The 19,795-nt window shown below is 55.0% G+C and overlaps 1 protein-coding gene across 1 annotated transcript in view; it reads left to right on the forward strand.

Annotated features, from left to right (window-relative positions):
* CHD6 (chromodomain helicase DNA binding protein 6) overlaps window positions 1-19,795 on the forward strand; it is a 96,438-nt gene that overhangs the window by 21,871 nt on the left and 54,772 nt on the right. The window contains exons 3-4 of the mRNA XM_075166199.1: window positions 10,435-10,490; window positions 10,866-11,155. Coding sequence (XP_075022300.1) covers window positions 11,114-11,155 — 42 coding nt within the window. The 5' untranslated portion in view covers window positions 10,435-10,490; window positions 10,866-11,113. The remainder of the gene's footprint in view (window positions 1-10,434; window positions 10,491-10,865; window positions 11,156-19,795) is intronic.

Genomic DNA, 19,795 nt, shown 5'->3' on the forward strand with positions numbered 1-19,795 from the left:
CCTCTGCAGTTGATCTGAGCTATTCTTGGAGCTAACAGCTGGCCCCGGCAGGGTCCCGGGTTGAGGGCTGCGCACCCCCGGAACCCGGGCTGGGTTCTGGAAGGAGCACGCAGTAGCCTGGACTGCGAGCTGTTGCCCGGCAAGCTGCCCCCACCAGCAGTGCCCCGTTAGCAGCCCTTGGTGCTGGGCTTCCCATGGTGGGGCCCGCTCCTGCGTCGCGTGTTCCCACATGCGCAGGTTCGTCCGTGCTGCCTGAAGACCTGCAGTTCCCAAAATGAGCTGGATGCGTGAGCGAACTTCACGCAGAGCTCGCCGTCACCATCACACAAGGTGATGAGATGAGTATTAGAAATTATTTGTTCTTCAGCGGTAATATGAAACACTGTCAGTTTTGGAAGCAAGGTTACGGGCGCTGTCACATGGTATCAGATAGTATCTTTCTGGGAGCTTTGTGCACCCCTAGCCATTGCATCAGGATTTCCTTCCTGGTTGCTCTTAGCCTGAAGGCTAGGAGGTGTGTGTTGCAGCCAGCGTCTTCCCAGACAGACTGAAGCAGCAGAACAATGCTGCTTGCTGTGGTCACAGACTGCTAGCTATGCAGTATGTAAATGAAATTAATATTAGAGAATGTTGTTTGAGACTTTGTTGTCTCTAAAGTTTCAAAACCCGGCCAAAAGTATGCTTATACCATTAAATTGGGGGACTTCTTTGGGTCATGACTTTGAGACTGCTATGGGATATGTCTGAGGTTATCTGAGATCTATTTGGGGGTTAAAGGGGGACCCTGAAGAGCTGCTTGTTTTAATGCTGTTTACCAGTTGCAGGCAAGCTAGCATTGTAACTATTTTTGCAAACCACATACTAGGCATTCTTTGGTGTCCTGTGGCAGTTTGTCTTCTAGATTTCCTGCTTCCAGCACTGTGACTTGCAACATTTCTTACAGCCTTGCGGTCGCCGTGGTGTTGCAGGGTCTCTCTACGGGCCTCACAAGCCATTGCAATGGCTGTGCAGGAGACGCTGCAGGCGGGTGCCCGTGGGGACACTGGGGCACGCTCGGAGGGTTCTGCCAGAGATGCCTGTCACCCAGCCCTGCTGTTGGCTGGGGGACTTCTCAGATTGGGTGGTAACAGTGATATTTAGGACACGTTCAGCTCTTTGAGCGAATGTGGGCCTGAGAACAAAGTCTGTCGGGTCAGCCTGACCTTGCAGTAACTCCTCCAGCTAGGTCAGACTCGCAGAGGGGCTGTGAAATGTTCTCCTGGGCTGGCCCCTGCTCTGGGCCGGCAGCGTGGCTGGGGATGCGCTTCTGGAGGCTTAGTAAAAGAGCCGGGGATACTTTCTCGCTAGGGGATGCCTCAGCATGGTTGGAGAAAAAAGGCTGGAAGCTGTTCTTGGTGAGGCTGGCTGCTGGGGACTGGCTGGGGACTCCTCTGGGCCATGTGCTCTGAAGCCAGGTGTGGTGGCATGCTGGGCAGGGTCCCAGCGTCCTCTGTGCTGGACAGGCAGATCTGGAGAGCAGCTCTTCCTTGCCGACTGTCTGGCTTCTCTGAGCCTTCCCCAGCCTCCTGAATTTGCCCCATTTGCTTTGTCATGCCAGCTCTTGCAAGCATCGGATGTGCTGTGCAATTGCTGATCACCCCAAGCAGAGTTTTGTCTTGGATTTTCCTGGGGGTTGAGTGCAGAAAGGGTGAGTACCATATTATTTTCAGCTTCAGTCCTCTCTGACTTCAGATCGGCCTTCCTCAAAGCACAGCCCCAGGCATGCAGAGCAGCGGCAGAGAGCCGGGGTCCAGCCACGTGCGGCATTCCTCCTGGTTTTGCAGTGTGGGGCTGCCTGCCTGCTCTTTTTAGCCCCCTATACAAACTATAAATATAATATAAAATAATAGGAAGAGAGAAGCAAGATAGGTGCAGAAAGCCAAGCTTCCCCTTCCAGCACTGGCCCTCACGGGAGCTTGGGGGAGAACTGCAAGAGGAAGCTCTCAGAAGCACAGAGGAGCAGGGGCATGCTGTGTGACATATGGATGGCTCTGACAGGAGCTTTGATGTTGAACGGTGCCGTAGCTTGGCTGTTGGAAGATGTCTGGGGAGAGGGAACGCACACCCAGGTTGGAGTGTCAGCTAGGCAGCGAATTTCAAGGGAACGTGGTGATTTAAAACAGTGGAGGAAAGTGTGGGGAGAACTGTAGCCCACGTCAACTTGCCTCTTCGAGGTGGTTTGATCCTGTCAAGGTATTGTCTGAGCACCTACTGTTTCATTTCCGTGCTTTAGAGCTTTTTACCAGCCCGGAAGGATGTCTTGCCTGTGTAGCTGTAAAATCCTTGCCTGGCATGTGGGAGACTCTGTAGAGGGTGCCCTGAACACACTCAGCTCGCCATTGTATTTGCAGAAGTGCACTCTGCCATGGGGTGCTGGGAGGGACCTGTGAGGTGCCCAGAACAGTAATAGGAAGGTACTGCAGGCCACTGAGCAGAGTGGGACGCTGAGGAGCTGGTGTGGCTGACTCTCTTGAGCAAGCTAGTCCTACCAGCCGTGACTCCTGCTTGCCAAGATCCTGCGCCTGGGCTTTGCATTAGCACCTTTTCTGCTGTGCTCAGGGATGAATCTAACTACTCCTTGGGTGCTGTACACTTGGTACCTGCTCCCACCATGTACAGAAGCGTGTACCTGCTGCTCCAGAACATCTCCTGGCTCTGCTTCGTCCAGGTGCTTCTCACTCTCTCGGTGGCTCTCTGCAGGCCGGGTGCAGGAGTGCGTGTTTCCTAGTCTAATGGTGGTGTAGCAGTTGCATGTACAAATGGAGTCCTCAGTGCTCAGTTTATGTTGCCCAGCTCGTGCATCGGTCACTGATTGCACTTGAGGGTGAGTGCACAAGTGTGCATTTTGTTTGTTCAGAGCTATATTTTCAGCAGATGGTGTTGAGCAAGGAAGAAACCGGATGCTCTGATGTGGAGACGTGCTGTATGGTGGAAAGTTTGGAAAGGCGCTTTGGCTTTCGTGCCAGGACCCTCCTCTCCCTCTGACATGCAACAGGATGTAGGCAAAGGCAGTCTGTCTTTCTATCAGGTACGATCTTGAAAAGCATCCTCAGCGGCCGCCCATCTGTAATGGCTTTGTCCTAGGCAGTCCCTGGGGCTGCTCGGGCGTGTCCGTGATAGTGCTGAAAGGCAGTCCTAGCACACAGCCTCTCCCGAGTGCTGTGGTCTCAAAATGTTGTTTTCCTTTGTCTCTGCTAACATGAATGAGTTAACATGCTACATGGGTACTGGGCGGCACTCCACAGCCAAGGCTCTGCGCTTCGTAGGCTCCAGCTCAGATGCCCTGCAAGTGCTGTGGCTAATCCAGGCCAAGACGGACTAGCTCACCCACACCTTTGGGTATATCCCTGTTACCGCTGTAGAGCTTTATTCCTTTTCCTTCTTATGTTGACCTCCTCCCCCAAACTTGGCTAGCGTGTTTCTGAAACGCATGTTAGAAGTTCTCCTCTAGCCCTGGAGATCTGTCTCCTTACAGGTTGACTAGTCAGGGCCCCTGTGGCTTTTCCTTGCCTTTGCTCATTTTCAGTGCCCGTTTTTCTCCTCCAGCTGAAGATCATCTTGAGAAGATCTTCTCCCATTTCTGAGGGAAAACACAGGTGAACCACTCTGCGGGGATGTGCGCTGATGGAGTTGTGTGTACAAATGAGATAGATGATCGCTCCCTGCAATGAGCTATGGTTGCTTTCATAGAGCGCTTGTATGTATTTGTGCTTGCAAGACTGGTGTTCGGGGCTGCGTGGCGGGAGCACTGTGTGTGTCTGCAGGATTCTGGGAGCACGTGAGCTACATGTTAGTGAGCCTCAGCCTCTGAACTGGGAAAATCAATCCTCCAGCTGCAGAGGAGAGCTTGGCCACTCTTGTGGGAAGGCTAGTAGAAGGGGAAGAGCACATGGTCACTGCTTGGTCTTGGGTTGGTGTTGGCTCAGATGTGGAATTTCTGATGGTGTTTTTGGCTTGTGCACAGATGCTGCAACTCCTGGAGGAGCCCAGGCAGGAGCGACAGGAAATACTGGCATGATGTGGACTCGGCCTAGCGTAGGGATGTCTTGCGCTTTCAGAACAATAAAAATAAATCCAAGGGAGGAGCATAGTAACCTGATGTGCCCCAAATTGTGTAACTGAAAACATCATTGCTAGCAGCAGATGCTTTGTAGAGGCTGTGCCACAGCGAGTTGGTCTGCTCACGTAGAGGGACAAAACACAGCTTTCAGCACTGCTTTGCTTGTCTCTTGAAATGCAACAAGACAGCTCCTGAGTGCATGGTCAGCCTGCCAGTGCGGTATGCCATGTTGGTGTGCGCGCTGCTTGTGTGCAGCGCCCAGCGCTGGGGGTTTCAGAGGAGGTAGTACCACGACCTCATGAAGGAGGACTTGCCTTTGGCTGTGGCAGCCGAAAGCACTGGTGACCCCCTGGTGCTGGGGGTGCTGTGGGCTGGTAGCGCTGCTGTGGGACGTGCATCAATTATCTTGGGTTAAAAAGGCATAAAAACTTGAGCATGGAGAATAAAAACTCCCCACTTGTGACAGTGGCAATAAAGCTGAATCTAGCAGCCTGGAGTGCTTGCATGATGTGCTAGTGAGAACATGTTGATCTCCATATGAAAACCATAAGCTCATTTAGAAAATTGGGCTGTCTCATTTGAGATTAGAGTTTCTCTTTAATCTGCAAATACTTAATTAGCATGGAAATGGCTAGTTAAATGGGGTTCTCAATGTATATATCCGCATGCCAGTGTGGTGGTGCTCCCTAGCAGGTGGCGCATTTCCCTTCAGGATGCTGGAGAAGTTCCTGGCTCTGAGGCCAGTCGAGATGCTCTGGATGCAGCAGGCAAAAGCAGACCACAGCACCGTGCAGACATGAACGTGTCCCTTTCCTCCTCTCCAGCTTATCCCCAAAGACGTGATGGCAGTTCATGCTTGCTCCACAGAATTATGAACAATACGATGTGTTAAATGCCCCAGGTTCCCTGGTGTCTGGATTCACAACTGGCTGCAGTGACTCTGGTTCCAGGCCAGCACAGAGTTTAATGCAGCCTTTCTCAAACCAGGATGGCATATCATCCCGGGAGCTGCAGCAGGGCCCCGTAAGGATCTGGGGTGCTGCCATCCTCACGAGGCAGCCTCTCACTGTGGCTAGCTCTGTGTGCGGACAGGAAACCAAGCGCTCTTTCCTGACACCTGCAATGGCTTTGCTGGGCCTCTCCTTGTACTTGAATGACTTTGCACATGGTCAGAGTAGGTATTTCTGTTAAACTGTCTCCTCTGGGTCTAACTGGTATCCCAGCCTTGCTTTATCAAGACAGATGCACTGGCTTCAGCGCTTTGGAAATACACGGGGGTACAGTGGGGGTGATACTGTTGTGTGCCTGTCGCCAGCTGGAACAAGAGGATGGAGCGAAGAGAAGATTTGTTTGCTGGTGGTTTGGGACCGCTGCTGAGCATGGGACTGCCCTGACTTGGGGCTGGCCTGGCCCTGGCACTGCTCGCTGTGCCAAGCAGCTGGGCTCTGCCAGCAATGGGCCGTGGATAGAGCAGGTGATGCCCGTGTAGAGCTTGGCATGTTCAAGCTGCTGTATGTGGGGACAGACCTGTAGATATTTCCTCCTGGCTCTTTGGGAGGGAGCTGGGTGAGAGGAGGGTCTGCCCACTCCGTTCCTGCCTGTCCCTTGCTGGCTGTGGCCTGTGCCGAGTGCTTTGGGGGCACAGTCTGTCCTGGGCGGTGGCCTGCGGTGAGGACTCCTGGGCACTTTCCCTGCCAAGGGCCAGAGCGGCTCTGTTTGCGGCTGTGGGCAGCCCTTGCAGCCTAGAGGAGGGGGGAGGTGGCCCGTTAGCTGCCTCCTGCCGGTAACAGAGCGGGCGCTGTGCAAGACACCTCCGCGGGTTCGGCTGTGGTCTCCCACAGTTCACCCATGGGTGTGAATCTGAGTAGAAACTGTGACTGCTCTGCTTTGGTCACAGAGAAACCTTCTCCCGGGCTCTGCTCTCCCATGTCCTATCTTGAACCTGTGCCCTTGTCCCCTCTCGTCCCGGTACTCATTCAGACTGTGCCAGAGGGCTGGCCAAGAGCTCCTTCTCCATTGCTGTGTCCCAGTGCTGCCGGCTGTGGCTTGGCTAGCCCAGCGGGTGGGCTTCTGCCGTGCCTTTTGCAAACCTCTAAAGCCAGGGGTGGCCTGCAGCCTGCTGCACTCAGGGAACTGCGAAAGTCCTTCCCGGATACTAACTTTAACCTGGTAAAAGTTGTTTGTGAGCTGTGTGTGTGCAGGTGAGTCCTTGTGCGCTCCCTGGGAAAAATGGATATTAGGAATGGGCAGCCTACACCGCCCCACCTGGTCCAAAGGTGCCCTGGGAAGGAGAACGAAAGGCTGCAGGCAGAGGGCTGCTTTGGCAACAGGATCGCGGCTCTCCTTTCTGTTGGGGAGCCCAGGAGCATCCCTGCTCTGTACAGCCGCTCCCGGGAGCACTGGACCTGTGGCATACACCAGCTGCCTGCTCGCTGTCCTGGTGAAGAGCCTGTGTCTGGCTTCCTGCTGCTAGAGATGAGGCTCATGAAGCAAGGCATGGCTGGTCTAAAGCTCATTCCCTCGTGCAGCTTGCTTATAGCACTGGCTGCCCTTCCTGCCTGCAGGCATCGTCCTGCTGGCCCAGTGTCGTGTGCTCTAAATCCTACCCTAGCCCGAGTATTCGGTGCCTGTGAAGTAACAGGGAGGGTGGTGCCAAAACAGCAGCTGATGGGAGCAGAGGCCAGGGCTGTGGGACTGAGCCGCCAAGGCTGATGGCAGCGGGGTCCAGCAGCCCTTGCCTGGGCTCTGGAGAGGCAGCAGGGTTGGGCCGCTTGCTCGCTGCCGCACCAAGCTTCCTGGCATCTTTCGACCCTCTTGTTCAGCTGCTGGCAACTGCCTGCGTTACCGCCATACAGAAGGTGGTGAGAATGCTGGGACCTAGGCCACTAAATGTGTGTTATCCACAATGTATGATATTTGTTTTATTTTAACAAAAAAAAAGCCCTGAAAACCCAGATCTGAGTGATAGCAGCAAGCTCTTGTAGGCCATGTGATAAGAGGCTTCCAGCTGGGCTAGCCCGGTGCTGAGGAACTTGTAGCAAGGTATTTATGTTGGCTTTCGCTTGCCAGAAGTGGTGCTGAACTGCTGCCTTGCAGACAACATCTGAGCCTTTCTCCTTTCCTGACATCTCTTGGGCCTCAGTGAAACCACCTCTGTGCTCCACTGTGGGGCCCTGGCTCTGCTGGGGTGGGGGCAGAGGGCTACAGACACCCTCGTAATCTCTCCCTGGGCTGGCTTTGGCCCTGCCCTGGGCTCTGGAGGTGGCCAGAGCCACGCTGGTGAGATGCAGTGGCTCCTGGAGGGGTGCGGATGAAAGCTGCCAATGTCCTGCTCTCCTGCCGTGGGAGAAGGGGTGCTGCTGGATCCCGTCCTGGTGCTGTCCCCACGGCTGTGTCAGCAGGAGACTGCTGGAGACTGCACAGGCACCTTAGTGCTGTAACGCTGGGTGCCAGGGCTCAGCCTGCAGGCCTGGAAGTTGTTTGCATTGTGTGAGCTCTGTTCTGGGGCTAGCGTGCAAAAACCCTCGGTGTCTGCCAAGTGACAAGCAGGCCACTTAGTTAAGCGTCAGGGAGTGAGTCCTCGGGGTAAGGAGGTGATGGGGAGAGCTCCCTGAGCACAGAGGGGACCCCATGGCTTGTCAGGGCTCTGGGGAAGGGGCAGCTTGAGGGAGCTCACAGCCTTTTGATGATGGAAAGAAAACACAGAGCAGGAAGAGAGTGCTAGTGCCCGCAAGGGCTGGCGGGCCCAGGATCCGTCTTCGGGGTTTCTCCAGAAGAAAATCTGTGAGTGAAAGGCTGGGAAGCAGAGCCAGGGCAAGAGCATCTCCTGCCCTGGGAGCTGAGACGGACTGGATGGGCCCTGGAAGGACCTGCCGGGCGCAGGCTGGGGCTGACGGGTGAAGGCCAGCGCGCTCGTGTGCTGCTGGTGAGGAGGGCTAAGCTGAGCATCTTGGAATCTCCCGCAGCCCAGAGGCCTCTGTGAAGGCTGAACCAAACCCAGATCTCCAACACTTCTGGCTCTGAGCAAACCCTTGGGATGGGGCTGCTCTCTGCTGGAGCCCGGCAGGATTGTTCTGAGCTGCAGCAGCTGCTTGGTCTGAAGTTTCTGCCTGGTCCTTCCTGAAGAGCACCACTGCTGCAGCTACACGCATCTTCCAGCCTGGCTTAGCTCCTTGTCCTCCGGGCCCTTCTGGGACAGGTTTGGAGGAGTACAGGAGGGGCTGGCAGGCTTAGTCACGAGAAAGTAGTTCTGTGTCGTCCTGTCCACAGATGCCATCAAACTCCTCCCCACTCAGCTGGTGGCACGGGGTGCCTTGCCTTACTGCCACCAAGCTTGACTTATATGTGGGATGTGCTGGCCTGGCCAGTGCCATGTATCCGGGATCACAGTTAGAAGCCTTTGCCTTTTCTTGGTGTTGTGGGCATGAGCCATGGACCAGCATCGGCATGCAGAATTGGTCCCCTCTTGTGCTGGCCTGAGCGCTGCCCACCTGTAGGACCCGTTGGGCTCTCCCCTTTGGGAACAGAGACGCTGGGTCAAAGGAGAAATGGGTCTGGGTTTCGGTAAGGTCTGGGCCTAGCAGGGTGCTCCTGCTGGGGAGGGGAGACATGATGGGGGGGTGCTGGGGTGTCGCTGGGCCTTGCCTGCAGGCTGGCGGCGGTGCGAGCTGCGCCCTTGTGCCAGGCGAGTCCGACAGCTGCAGCGGCAAGGGAGGCTCTCGTGTCGCTGTGGCTCGTGGGGTTTGCATGGTACGGGAGGGAAACAAGAGGCAGGTGTTTGCGGGATTTGTGTCTAAAACACTTGTCAAATACTTCTGGCTCTTTGGTGCCTGTTGCTGGCACTGTGGGAGCAGACAACTGCTGAGGGTCGGCTCCCCAAAAAGCACCTACTGCCTGGAGCAGGGGGCTCTGGGCAAACCCTGACAGCTCTGTCAAGTGTACCGTGGCTGGGGCTGCTGTGGGGAGGGCACGGGGCTGTAACCTCACTGTGTCGGCTTGACTGTCACAGCTGGTGAGCGTGTTCATCCTGGGGAGCTGCAGCGATGCCCTGTCCACCCGGGATCAGTGCCTATGCTGACCCTGCGTGTGGCGGGGCTGCTCCTGGCCTTTCTACCGACACAGCACCGGCAGAAGGGAAGCAGTAAGCTCTGCTTTCTCCTGCGTCTGGCGATGTCCAACCTACACCCAAAACCCAGAGAAACGGGGCCTGGGCAGGTGCATGGCTGCTCACCAGCTGGCCGTGTCCTGAGGGTGCGTGGCAGCCCGTTGAGGGTGTGCTGGGTGGTGTTTCTCTGCGTTTGGGCGCAGCTGCTCAGGCAGCGCCTGCAGGGAGCTGTGGCCATCGGGGAGAGATCAGCTAAAAGGTGCCGCTGACCAAGCCGGACGACAGGCACTGGGTGCAGGGTGCTGAGCTGTGGTGCAGGGAGCCAGGGGGAACAGTCCCAGAGAGCTGTCGGGGTGCTGCATCGCCACAGGTCCCTCGTTAGTCCCCTCCTCTGGTGGGGGACAGTGTGGGGACCTGGTCGCACGGGCAGTTCTGCCTCTGGCCCTAAGGTGCTGCTAAGAGCTGGACTTGCAGCTGCAGCCCCTCCGGCCAGGCCTGGTGTTGGGGGGGTTGCTTGGGAATCACCCCTGCATGCAGCCCCCCCTCCTCCTGTGGGCTGCGAGGTGGGTGCCGCTCACGCAGCATCCTCCTGCGCTTGCAGGGACACAGGCCTGAGGAGGCAGCCGGCCTGCTGACCCTGCCCAGAGCTGCTCCGAGGGCTGCTGCGGCTCGCTGCGGAGATGGTGTCTGCGAGCATGGCTCTTCCCCCTTCTTGCTTGCCCTGTCCTCCTCCCCCTAGCAGCTCTTCCTTGGTAGTAGGGCTTGCGGCCCGCCTCAAGCTCCTGCATCCTCTCCACTTCTCTCACTGCTGTCATGGCTGCTTGGCAGAGGCTGGTTTGTTTACTGCTTCCCTCTGCTGCTGCAGGTTGGCAGCATCTGACATGTCTCTCAGGGTGCCTGGGGCGGGTCTGGGGCTCTGGGGAGGTGGATGCGTCTCCGCTAGCCCCAGGTGCGCCACTTCGTGCTGGGACTGGGACGCCGAGGTTGGTCTTGCCTGGCGGGGTTCAGGTAGCACTGAGCTGCGGGGAGATGTGTGGTCGGGCTCCTTGCTGTGCCTCAGCAGAGCAGATGTCCCCAAGCTTGTCCCTGAAAGTATTTCACTCCTGCAGCTTGTTGCTCTGAGCGGCACCGGGGTTGGCTCGGCCTCTTGGAGGGGTGATGTGGAAGGATGGAGTACCTCAGGTTCACCAGTCTCTTTATTGTGAAATTTTTTTTGTGTTGTGTCTTGCAGAAATAACATTCATCCCAGATTTGATGATAATGAAAATACAGAAAAAAGAAAAGCAGGTTTGTGACCCTCTCTCCTTCTCCCAACTCAGCTGCCAAGGCCTGGGGACCATGTCCTGTGTGTGAATTGTTGCAGTTGATGTGTGGTGGGAGGGGGGCCAGGGTGGGAGGGGCCTTGCACTTCCAGACAAGGCTGCAGCTCAGCACATGGAAATTTGACCTGAGCTACAGCCTGGAGTGGATGAGTCTGATGTGGGCAATTGAACAAGGTGGGGTTTATCTTCAGTGATGGAAATGCTCTTGATTTGGTTCTGTTCCCTGTGGAAGAGCAACCCTTCTTTTCCCTCAAAGTCCCTAGTATTGCTTCTTGTTTGAATCTCATATATTTACAAAACCACGTTTGCTGTGATTACTGCTAATAACATGATGCTCCAGGACTAACACCAGCAGGGAGGTTGGGGAAGATCACATCTGCGGGGCTGAGAGAGCTTGGCCAGGGAATCTTCCCTTGCTCAGAAATACTCCCATCCCTCCAAGCTGCCATTTCTGAATTGCTGCATCGGCTCATAACTACCTGCTGCTCCCGGAGGATATTTATGAGCCAGTGGTCTTTGTATTAACCGTGTGAAGAGGAAGAACCTGACCATTGGCGCTCTGATAAGGGGAAAGGACCTGTTACATCCATGGAGACTCGCTTTGCCTGCTGGGGTGAAATATGGCTGGAGGTATAAAACAAACCGGTCTACCCTGAGCTGATTTGTGTCTGTGCTGCTTTTAATGGGAAACCATTAAATTGAACACTGAGCTAAGGGATAAATCTGTTGGAGAGCACGAGCTGGTGCCATTTCTAGCCAGCTCTGAAGCAGCATCTTCGGGCTGCTCAGGGCAGCTGCAGATCGTGCCATCATGGCAGGTTAATGGGAAGGGGGAAGGGAGGGAAGGGTTTGGAAAAGGCAAGTGTGCTGTTATGAGCTTGCAGCAAACCAAACGCTGCAGATATAGGAAATTGTGTGTACAGAGCACTGACACTGTAGGAAGTAGTGAGTTTATCAGTGTGTCCTAAAGATGCTGTGAAGAAGGAGAGCCAGCCTCAAGGTGAGGAGGAGGGGAGCCCTGCAGGTCTTGCGTATCATCACTGCTGGATCACTCCTGCCGGGGCAGGGGGAAGGCCTGAAGGAGAGCAGAGTGCTTTGGGGCACGGGTGAGTGATCTCTATCCTCTGGTAGTGAAGCCCAGGTAAGAAATTCCCACCACTCCATTGGACTAATATAGCAGGTTTGGCTGCTCTGGAGATGGGGTTGCTGAAATGACATGGGTTTTAAGCATAGCAAAACTGTCCTCCCCCAGCATTTGGAGATTTTAGAGGGCTCAGCTGCCAGTGTTTTGTGTAACTGCCCCTGCAGATAAAGTCTGGGAGGGAGATAAAGGCTTGCCAGGGTGAGCAAGGAGGGGTAGGGCTTGAACTGCTCATTTCCTGGGCTCTCTGAACCAGCAGCAGTGTAGGACGATCCTTGCAGCATGTCACAGAGTGGGCTGCAGCGTTCTGGGGTCACCAGCTCTGCAAGGGCTGTGCTAGGGTGTCCCCAGAAGGGTCTGGGCAGCAGTGAGAAATGCTGCTGTGAGTTGAGTGTTTGGAAGAAAGCCTGGCCAAGCAGGGCTCCTGGGGGTACTCTGGGTTCCTGATCGATGTGGTGAAGGGGGTGGCCGCTCCCCGAGGTGGGTGGCTCCCTGCCATGCTCTGCAGAGCCTGCTGAGCGGCGTTGGAGGCAAAACGAGCAAGAGGTGCCATTCCACGTCCCCCTGGACACCGGAGCGCAGGAGCTCCCACACCTTGCAGAATCATAGGATGATTAAGGTTGGAAAAGACTTCTAAGATCATCGAGTCCAAAAGTCAACCCAACACCACCATGCCCACTAAACCATGTCCCTAAGTGCCTCATCTACACGTCTTTTAAATACCTCTAGGGATGGTGACTCCACCACTTCCCTGGGCAGCCTGTTCCAAGGCCTGACCACTCGTTCAGTAAAGAAATTTCTCCTAATGTCCAGTCTAAACCTCCCTTGGCAACTTGAGGCCATTTCCTCTCGTCCTATCGCTGTTACTTGGGAGAAGAGACCAACCCCCACCTCGCTACAACCTCCTTTCAGGTAGTTGTAGAGCGCGATGAGGTCTCCCCTCAGCCTCCTCTTCTCCAGGCTAAACACCCCCAGTTCCCTCAGCCGCTCCCCATCAGACTTGTGCTCCAGGCCCTTCACCAGCTCCGTTGCCCTCCTCTGGACACGCTCCAGCACCTCCATGTCCTTCTTGTAGTGAGGGGCCGAAAACTGAACACAGGATTTGAGGTGCGGCCTCACCAGTGCCCAGTACAGGGGCACGATCACCTCCCTGCTCCTGCTGGCCACACTAGTTCTGATACAGGCCAGGATGCCGTTGGCCTTCTTGGCCACCTGGGCACACTGCCGGCTCATGTTCAGCCGGCTGTCAACGAGCACCCCCAGGTCCTTCTCCTCTGGGCAGCTTTCCAGCCACTCTTCCCCAAGCCTGTAGCGTTGCCTGGGGTTGTTGTGGCCGAAGTGCAGGACCCGGCACTTGGCCTTGTTGAACCTCATACATTGGCCTCGGCCATCGATCCAGCCTGTCCAGGTCCCTCTGCAGAGCCTTCCTGCCCTCCAGCAGATCAACACTCCCGCCCAACTTGGTGTCATCTGCAAACTTACTGAGAGAGCACTCGATCCCCTCGTCCAGATCATTGATAAAGATATTGAACAGGACCGGCCCCAGTACTGAGCCCTGGGGAACACCGCTCGTGACCGGCCACCAACTGGATTTAACTCCCTTCACCACAACTCTCTGGGCTCGGCCGTCCAGCCCGTTTTTTACCCAGCGAAGAGTGTACCTGTCTAGGCCGTGAGCCGCCAGCTTCTCTAGGAGAATGCTGTGGGAGACAGTGTCAAAGGCTTTACTGAAGTCCAGGTAGACCACATCCACTGCCTTTCCCTCATCCACTAGTGGGTCACCTGGTCATAGAAGGAGATCAGGTTGGTCAGGCAGGACCTGCCTTCCATGAACCCGTGCTGGCTGTCCCACACATGCCTTGTGAGCACCCTCAAGAAGAACTGCTCCATGATCTTCCCCGGCACTGAGGTCAGGCTGACCGCCCTGTAGTTCCCCAGATCCTCCCTCCGGCCCTTCTTGTAGATGGGCGTCACATTGGCAAGCCTCCAGTCATCCGGGACCTCCCCAGTTAACCAGGACTGCTGGTAAATGATGGAGAGTGGCTTGGCAAGCACCTCCGCCAGCTCAGTACTGTCAGGTGGATCCCATCCGGCCCCATAGACTTGTGAACGTCCAGGTGGCATAGCAGGTCATTAACTGCTTCCTCTTGGATTATGGGGGGTTTATCCTGCTCGCCGTCCCTGTCTTCCAGCTCAGGCGGCTGAATACCCTGAGGATAACTGCTCTGACTATTAAAGACTGAGGCAATGAAGGCATTGAGTACCTCAGCCTTTTCCTCATCCTCGGAGGCAATGTTCCCCCCGGCATCCAATAAAGGGTGGAGATTCTCCTTGGCTCTCTTTTTGTCGTTAATATATTTTTAAAAACATTTTTTGTTGTCTATTACGACAGTGGCCAGATTGCATTCTAGCTGGGCTTTTGCCTTTCTAATTTCCTCTCTGCACGACCTAACGAGATCCCTGTGCTCTCCTTGTAAATGGACTCCTCGTGGCACCAAGGAAGGCTGTTGCCTTCAAAAGGCCATTAAGCAGTCTCTCTGGAGAAGATGAGATGCTTGTATGGTTCCAGGGCTCTCAAGGGCCACACATTTCTGTATGTGTCTCCCTGCCAGCCTCTCTACCTGCAGAAGCTCTGTCTTGGTCATCATGTAGGTGCAAGTTCAGGCCCATGGGTGCAAAGGCTGGCAAAATGCTGGCACCCTTCATATTGGTGAGGGATGGCAGGAGAGCTGTCAGCTTCCTTTGGAAATGGGTTATGGATGTGCTGTCTCCTTTCCCAAGTCCATGGCTGTCCTGAGGAAGTGCCTTGTCCTGCCCATGTCCACTGCCAGTGGATTACAAAGCATGGGCTGGAGAGCTGGGGTCTCGCAGCAGGCTGTCCTGGGAGGAGCTCCTCTCTGTGCCCCTTTGGTGCCCCCCGCAGCAGTGCCACCCTTTCTGCACGGATTGGGATGGCTTGGCATGCAGGGCACTGCCAACTGGTGCACCAGATGAGGGGCTGTTGTTAGCACAGGCAGGGTCTGTGCTTGCACGACTCTTCTTTCTTAGTAATGCATGAAAATCTGGTAGGTTTGTCACCAAGCTGTGACTAACTCATGAAACCTGTCACTTCCCTCGTGACTTATGAGGCTTCATGCCAGGGTGCCTTGTCTGCTGGCGGAGGTGGGACAGGGGTGCCTAGCTACCCCAGGGAGCAATGACAAGCGATGGGTTTTCTTTGAGGGCTTCAGCAGCACCATCGTTCCGTGGGCTGCCTCTCCCATCTGTGTCCTGCTCCTCGCTGAAGGACAGTGAAGGGTCTTCTACTCCTGCTTATTTCTGCCAAGCTCTGACTTGTTGAATAACCTAGAAGTATTGAACTGAAATAAATGCAGTTATCCCACAGTGCCTGTAAATCTCCTTATTCTGCAGCTATGGAAATGCTCCCATCCTGCACAGACTGTAAGAGCAGAGCAGCATTGCTTGCCTCTTGGAGAGGGAGGGGATGGGAAGCTCTGTGACCCCTTAGCTCCTGTGTACTCCTGGAGGGCTCTTCTGACTTTTCAGCCTGGGCTTGGAGGCAGTGGGAATGGCCTGATCCTCAGTGGTGCATGGCCAGCGGCGTGGGGAGGCAGTGGGGAACAGCCCGGGGCTGCAGGCACCACATGGCTCCTGTGCAGCCCTCGCAGCGGGGACACATCAGGGCGTGTGGGCCTCCAAGAGTATCTGTGGGAGCTCTGCTTGCCTTTGCTTCAAGCACTCACTGCATAAAATGAAGGTTTTTCCTGAATTTTATGGGTCTAAGTGAAACGTGAGCTTTGATGTCTCACCTGCTGCAAATGCTGCTGAGGGCTGTTACTAGAGCTCCCCAGGGCTGGAGCAGAGTCCCGACAGCAGTGGGAGCCTCTGCAGGGGAAAGGGGGCTCCCCAACCTGAGGGCACTTGTGGCTCTGTCAGGCTGTGTCCGTGGGCTCTTGGCCCGTCTTGGGCTTTTTTCGTCTGGTCAGGTGTGATGACCCTTGGTGCTGGGTGCAGGGAGGAGTTTTGCTCTGCTGAGCAGCATGTGGGCACCTGCTCTGGTAAGGATGAAGGCAGGGGGAGCGGTGAGCTGCCAGGGTGCCCTGCTCCTCCACCCACAGCCAGGAGCACTGGTCCTGGTCCTCCCCCATGGTCCTGAGGGCTCCTCGTCCTGCTGCTGCTCGTGGCAGGCTGCACAGGCCCTCCTCTTTCCATGCTCTTGCCATGCCTTCCTTTGCATCCTGCCAGAGAGGACTAAGCGGGGAGGACAGCCTGGCCAGCGCAGGGCAGCAGTGTTGCCCTCTGCCCCTGCTGTGCCCTGCGCCAGGGCGGTAGGGCCATGCGTGCCCACTGCCAGGGCTGGCTTGGTCACAGGATGGAGCTTCCCGGCTGTAGCTGTTGAGGGCTGCGTCTTGGTGGAATGTGTTGGGAACGGAGCCAGGCCCCACCTCCGTCGTGCACATCCCATGGCGACTGCAGAGCCTGCTCAGAGACATGACGGAGGGTGGCACTTGTGTATTTTTAGCTTCTGCTGCATTGCATTAAGAGCTGGAAATGAGGGGTGTGGACACCCAGCGACCAGAATACAACAGCCCATGCTGTGCACGCCACCGGTGGGGATTGCAGCTGCCAGAGAGGGTGGCTCAACAGTCTGCTAAAACGCTGCGTATGGAAGAAGCTGCCTTTTCCACTCCTGTCATGGGGCTCTGCAACCGGCTGCGCAGATAGACTGGGCGGGTGGCTGCCAGCGTGACCATCTCGGGGAGGCAGAGCTGTGTGATGGTGCCCATCTCCGGCTGCTGGCGTGGTGGCAGCCTGACTGGTGGCTTTGGTCAGTGCTGTGGGGGGAAGCCGAGCAGCTGGGGTGCGGGGCAGCCCCTGGATGTTGGCCTCTATCTAAAGAGCATGGAAACCTTTGATGACCCCTGCAGTCAGGGTCCCCGTGGACACTCCACATATAGGACATATCTCTGTGGGGTTTGAGCCGTGCCCTAGATCAAAATGCAGGGCTTCTGCGGAGGCGTTCTGCTTCTCCTGGGGGCTGCAGGAAGGCCTGGCCCAGCCTGCAGTGAACGGGGTTTGAATGGTGCTGACACTTGTGTGCAAGATGGCACGTGGTATGGCCGCTGCTGCTGGCTCTGGTCACGCTGCCCAGCAAGAGTGTGTTGTGTGGATGTCGTGTGAGCCTGGTAGCCAGGGGAGCTGGCTTTGCTCTTGGCAATGACCATGAGAAGGGCTCAGCTGTGGCCTTCTTGCAGGATGGAGCTGCTGTTCAGACCCTGAGGCTGTGGCAGAGCTTTGCCCTGCTGGGGACGCTGTGCTCTTGGGGAGGGAAAGCCTGCAGGATGGGCAGTGAGGTGGACGTCAGGCTGTTACTTCTTTCTCCTTCCCACCCCCAAACTTGTGCGGTACTGGAGGGTTTGGGTACGGATCAGGAGTGATGCTGGCTGGCGAGGAGGCTCCGACACCCAGCAGTGCCAATGCAGCATCCGCTTCATCCCCATCACACCTCCCAGCAGTGCTGGCCTGCGATTTCTGCCACTTGGGTCCGGGGGAGCCTCTCTTTGCTCCCACCTTTCTGGGTATTGCATGGCAAATGCGTAAGCTGTATAATCGGTGCCACCTTTACGGGGCAGAAGATGATGCTGGGCAGCCCAGGTATGGGGTGGGAGCCCAGGAGCGCCAGAGGCAGGGAAGGTGATGTGGTCTCACAGGCCATGGAGGGAGCAGTGCTCTGGGTGTGTGATTGTGCCCTCCTGGCTGGGCACAAGGTGCAGGATCTTCTGCCCCATCCAGCCAAGCCTGACCCCTTCTGCTATACCTCTCCCAGGTGCTTTGGCCTCAAGTTTTCTCTTGTCTTTACCCAGAGCTGCCTGCTGTTCTCCATTCTCACTTGCTCCTCAGGACTCTCATCCTGTAACGTCCTAGTGTCATCCTGGCCCCCTGTCCTAGGTGCTCTTTTCCCCTTCATTCCTCCTCTCCACCGTTCCCTTTGCAGGTACCTGGCGCAGGCAGGGCGAGGGCGAGGGTTTTGGACCTGGCTCAGACCGCAGGCAGTCCTGCTGGCCCCGGGCTGGTGCATGCCCTGGGCAGTCGTGGGGAAAATGCTGCTGAATTTCACTGCTCCTAAGCTCCCTGCACACGTGCCAAGCGGATTTTTTAAACTGTTCCTTCAGGTCCCTGTGAACCCAGCTCCGCTCTTTGCTGGAGGGCGGGGAGAGAATCAGGGGTGCTGCGTGACCCTCGTGGGCCGGGGCGGCTGGTGCATCTTGCAGGCTCAGCAGTTTGGGAGAGGGGAGGGAGCCCTTCGAGGACCAGGGGCAGAAGCCGCTTTGCCTCCCATCTCCTGGTGGTGTTTTCCCCTAAGTCCTGAATAAAAACTGGGAAGTCGAGTCAAATTGGGACTATAAATGAAATGAAGCGATTTTAAGTTAAGGAAACACACCAGTAAGGCCCACCTTAACCTTGGCTTTGCCCTCTAGTGGGGTCATGCAATTATAAGTGCTCTCTGTTAGCCTTCACGACTCTCTGGGGAGATTTTAAACATTTTTTTTTCCCCTGACCTTCTCTTTGACAGTAGTTAGACGCATGGGACAAGACTTCGTGCTCCAGCTGCTGCTGAGGAACTTGCTTTCCTGTATGAAATGTAATTTATAGAAGATTCCTCTGGGAATAAAAAAATGTACAAACATTACATAAAAGCGTATTCTGAAAATGTGAAATTGTTACAGTCATCACCAAAAAAATGCCAGTTGAGAGACAGTGCAAAGGCACAGCTCTAAGGATAAAAAACATACTAAGCGTATGGAGGCTGCTTGGATATGGTACCAGAGATTCAGAGATGTGCATCACCTACCAAAACCTGGAAGTCGTCATCTTTACTTTCCCCCACTTCCAAAATATCCCAGAAACAACAAACCTATGTGGTTAGACAGGCATGTAAGAAGACATGTAGAAGAGGCTGTTCAATGTAAAATGATGTTTTTCTTCAGTTAAAAAAAGTTGTAGTAAGAAAAAGGACACATATTCTGGGAATTTAAAAGTAAACCTGTAGCAAGGCACAACTAAAAAGATCTTTAGGAACCACTTGCTAAAGACACGAAGTCTAATAATAATTTTTTTTCCAAATATCTCAGGACTAAAAAGCCTTTAAGAGGAGTCACAGGGTAAATAAGCGATTGAGGTGGCAAGTGAGTGCTCATGGAAACAGGGTGTTGGCAGAACAGCTCGATCAGGAAGGCTCCCAACCCAGAACCATCCCCAATGCCAGACGTGCTGGAGAGTTGCCCCTGAATTAAAGGGTTTGATAAAGACGTTTTTTGAGCAAAGTCACACAAGCCACCAGGCTTTGATGGTATTTACTGTAGAATTGTAAAGGAGCCTGATGAGATGTTGGGAGTCGCTAATACATAATTTTAGGGGCTGTCACCTATCAGGGCCATGTCCATGGAAGGGGATGTGTAGCAGATGTGAAATTAGAGGCCATAGGTTTACTTGGGTATTGGGTAGATCATTAGGAACTATGGTAAACGCTTCATCCATGAAAATACTACACTGGTGAATAGTCAGCATGGCTTTTGTAAAACAAAGTCAGTCTTTGCAATCTGCCGGGGATTTCAAAGATAGCCAGATCGTGGGGGTGAGATTGGTCTGAGCTGGTACAGTGCTCATGGGCTTCCAAACAACTCTTGAGAAAAATTCTCACCAAATGCTTTTAAAGAAGTTAAGTGTTGTCCTGATAAGAGGTCTTTCTATGAATTAGTGACTGATTAAAGAATAGGAAGCAAAGTACAGGAAAAATGTCTCTGCTTTTACAGCGCGGAGCAGGGGAAAAGGCGCCAGCTGATTCCTGCAATCATCTGAGATGCTGAAATGGAAATGGAGTCCGAAGAGTTGAAGAAAAGTCTTAAGATGTGCCAAGTAATGCATATGGGGGAACCAGCCATGCGTGTATCTTCACTTGGGGCTGTGCCCGCTCCTGGAGGAGACTGTAAAACGCTGGCAGAGAGTTTGGCATCTGCCTGCAGGTTGTCCCAGAGGTGCGTTCAGCGGTTCAGAAAGGGAGAAGGACCAGAGGAGAAACCCTCCTGCTGCTGTGTGGTACCTCTCTGATACTGTGTGCTTTTCTACTG

Source organism: Calonectris borealis, chromosome 17, assembly GCF_964195595.1.
Source record: "Calonectris borealis chromosome 17, bCalBor7.hap1.2, whole genome shotgun sequence".
Taxonomy (NCBI): Eukaryota; Metazoa; Chordata; class Aves; order Procellariiformes; family Procellariidae; genus Calonectris; species Calonectris borealis.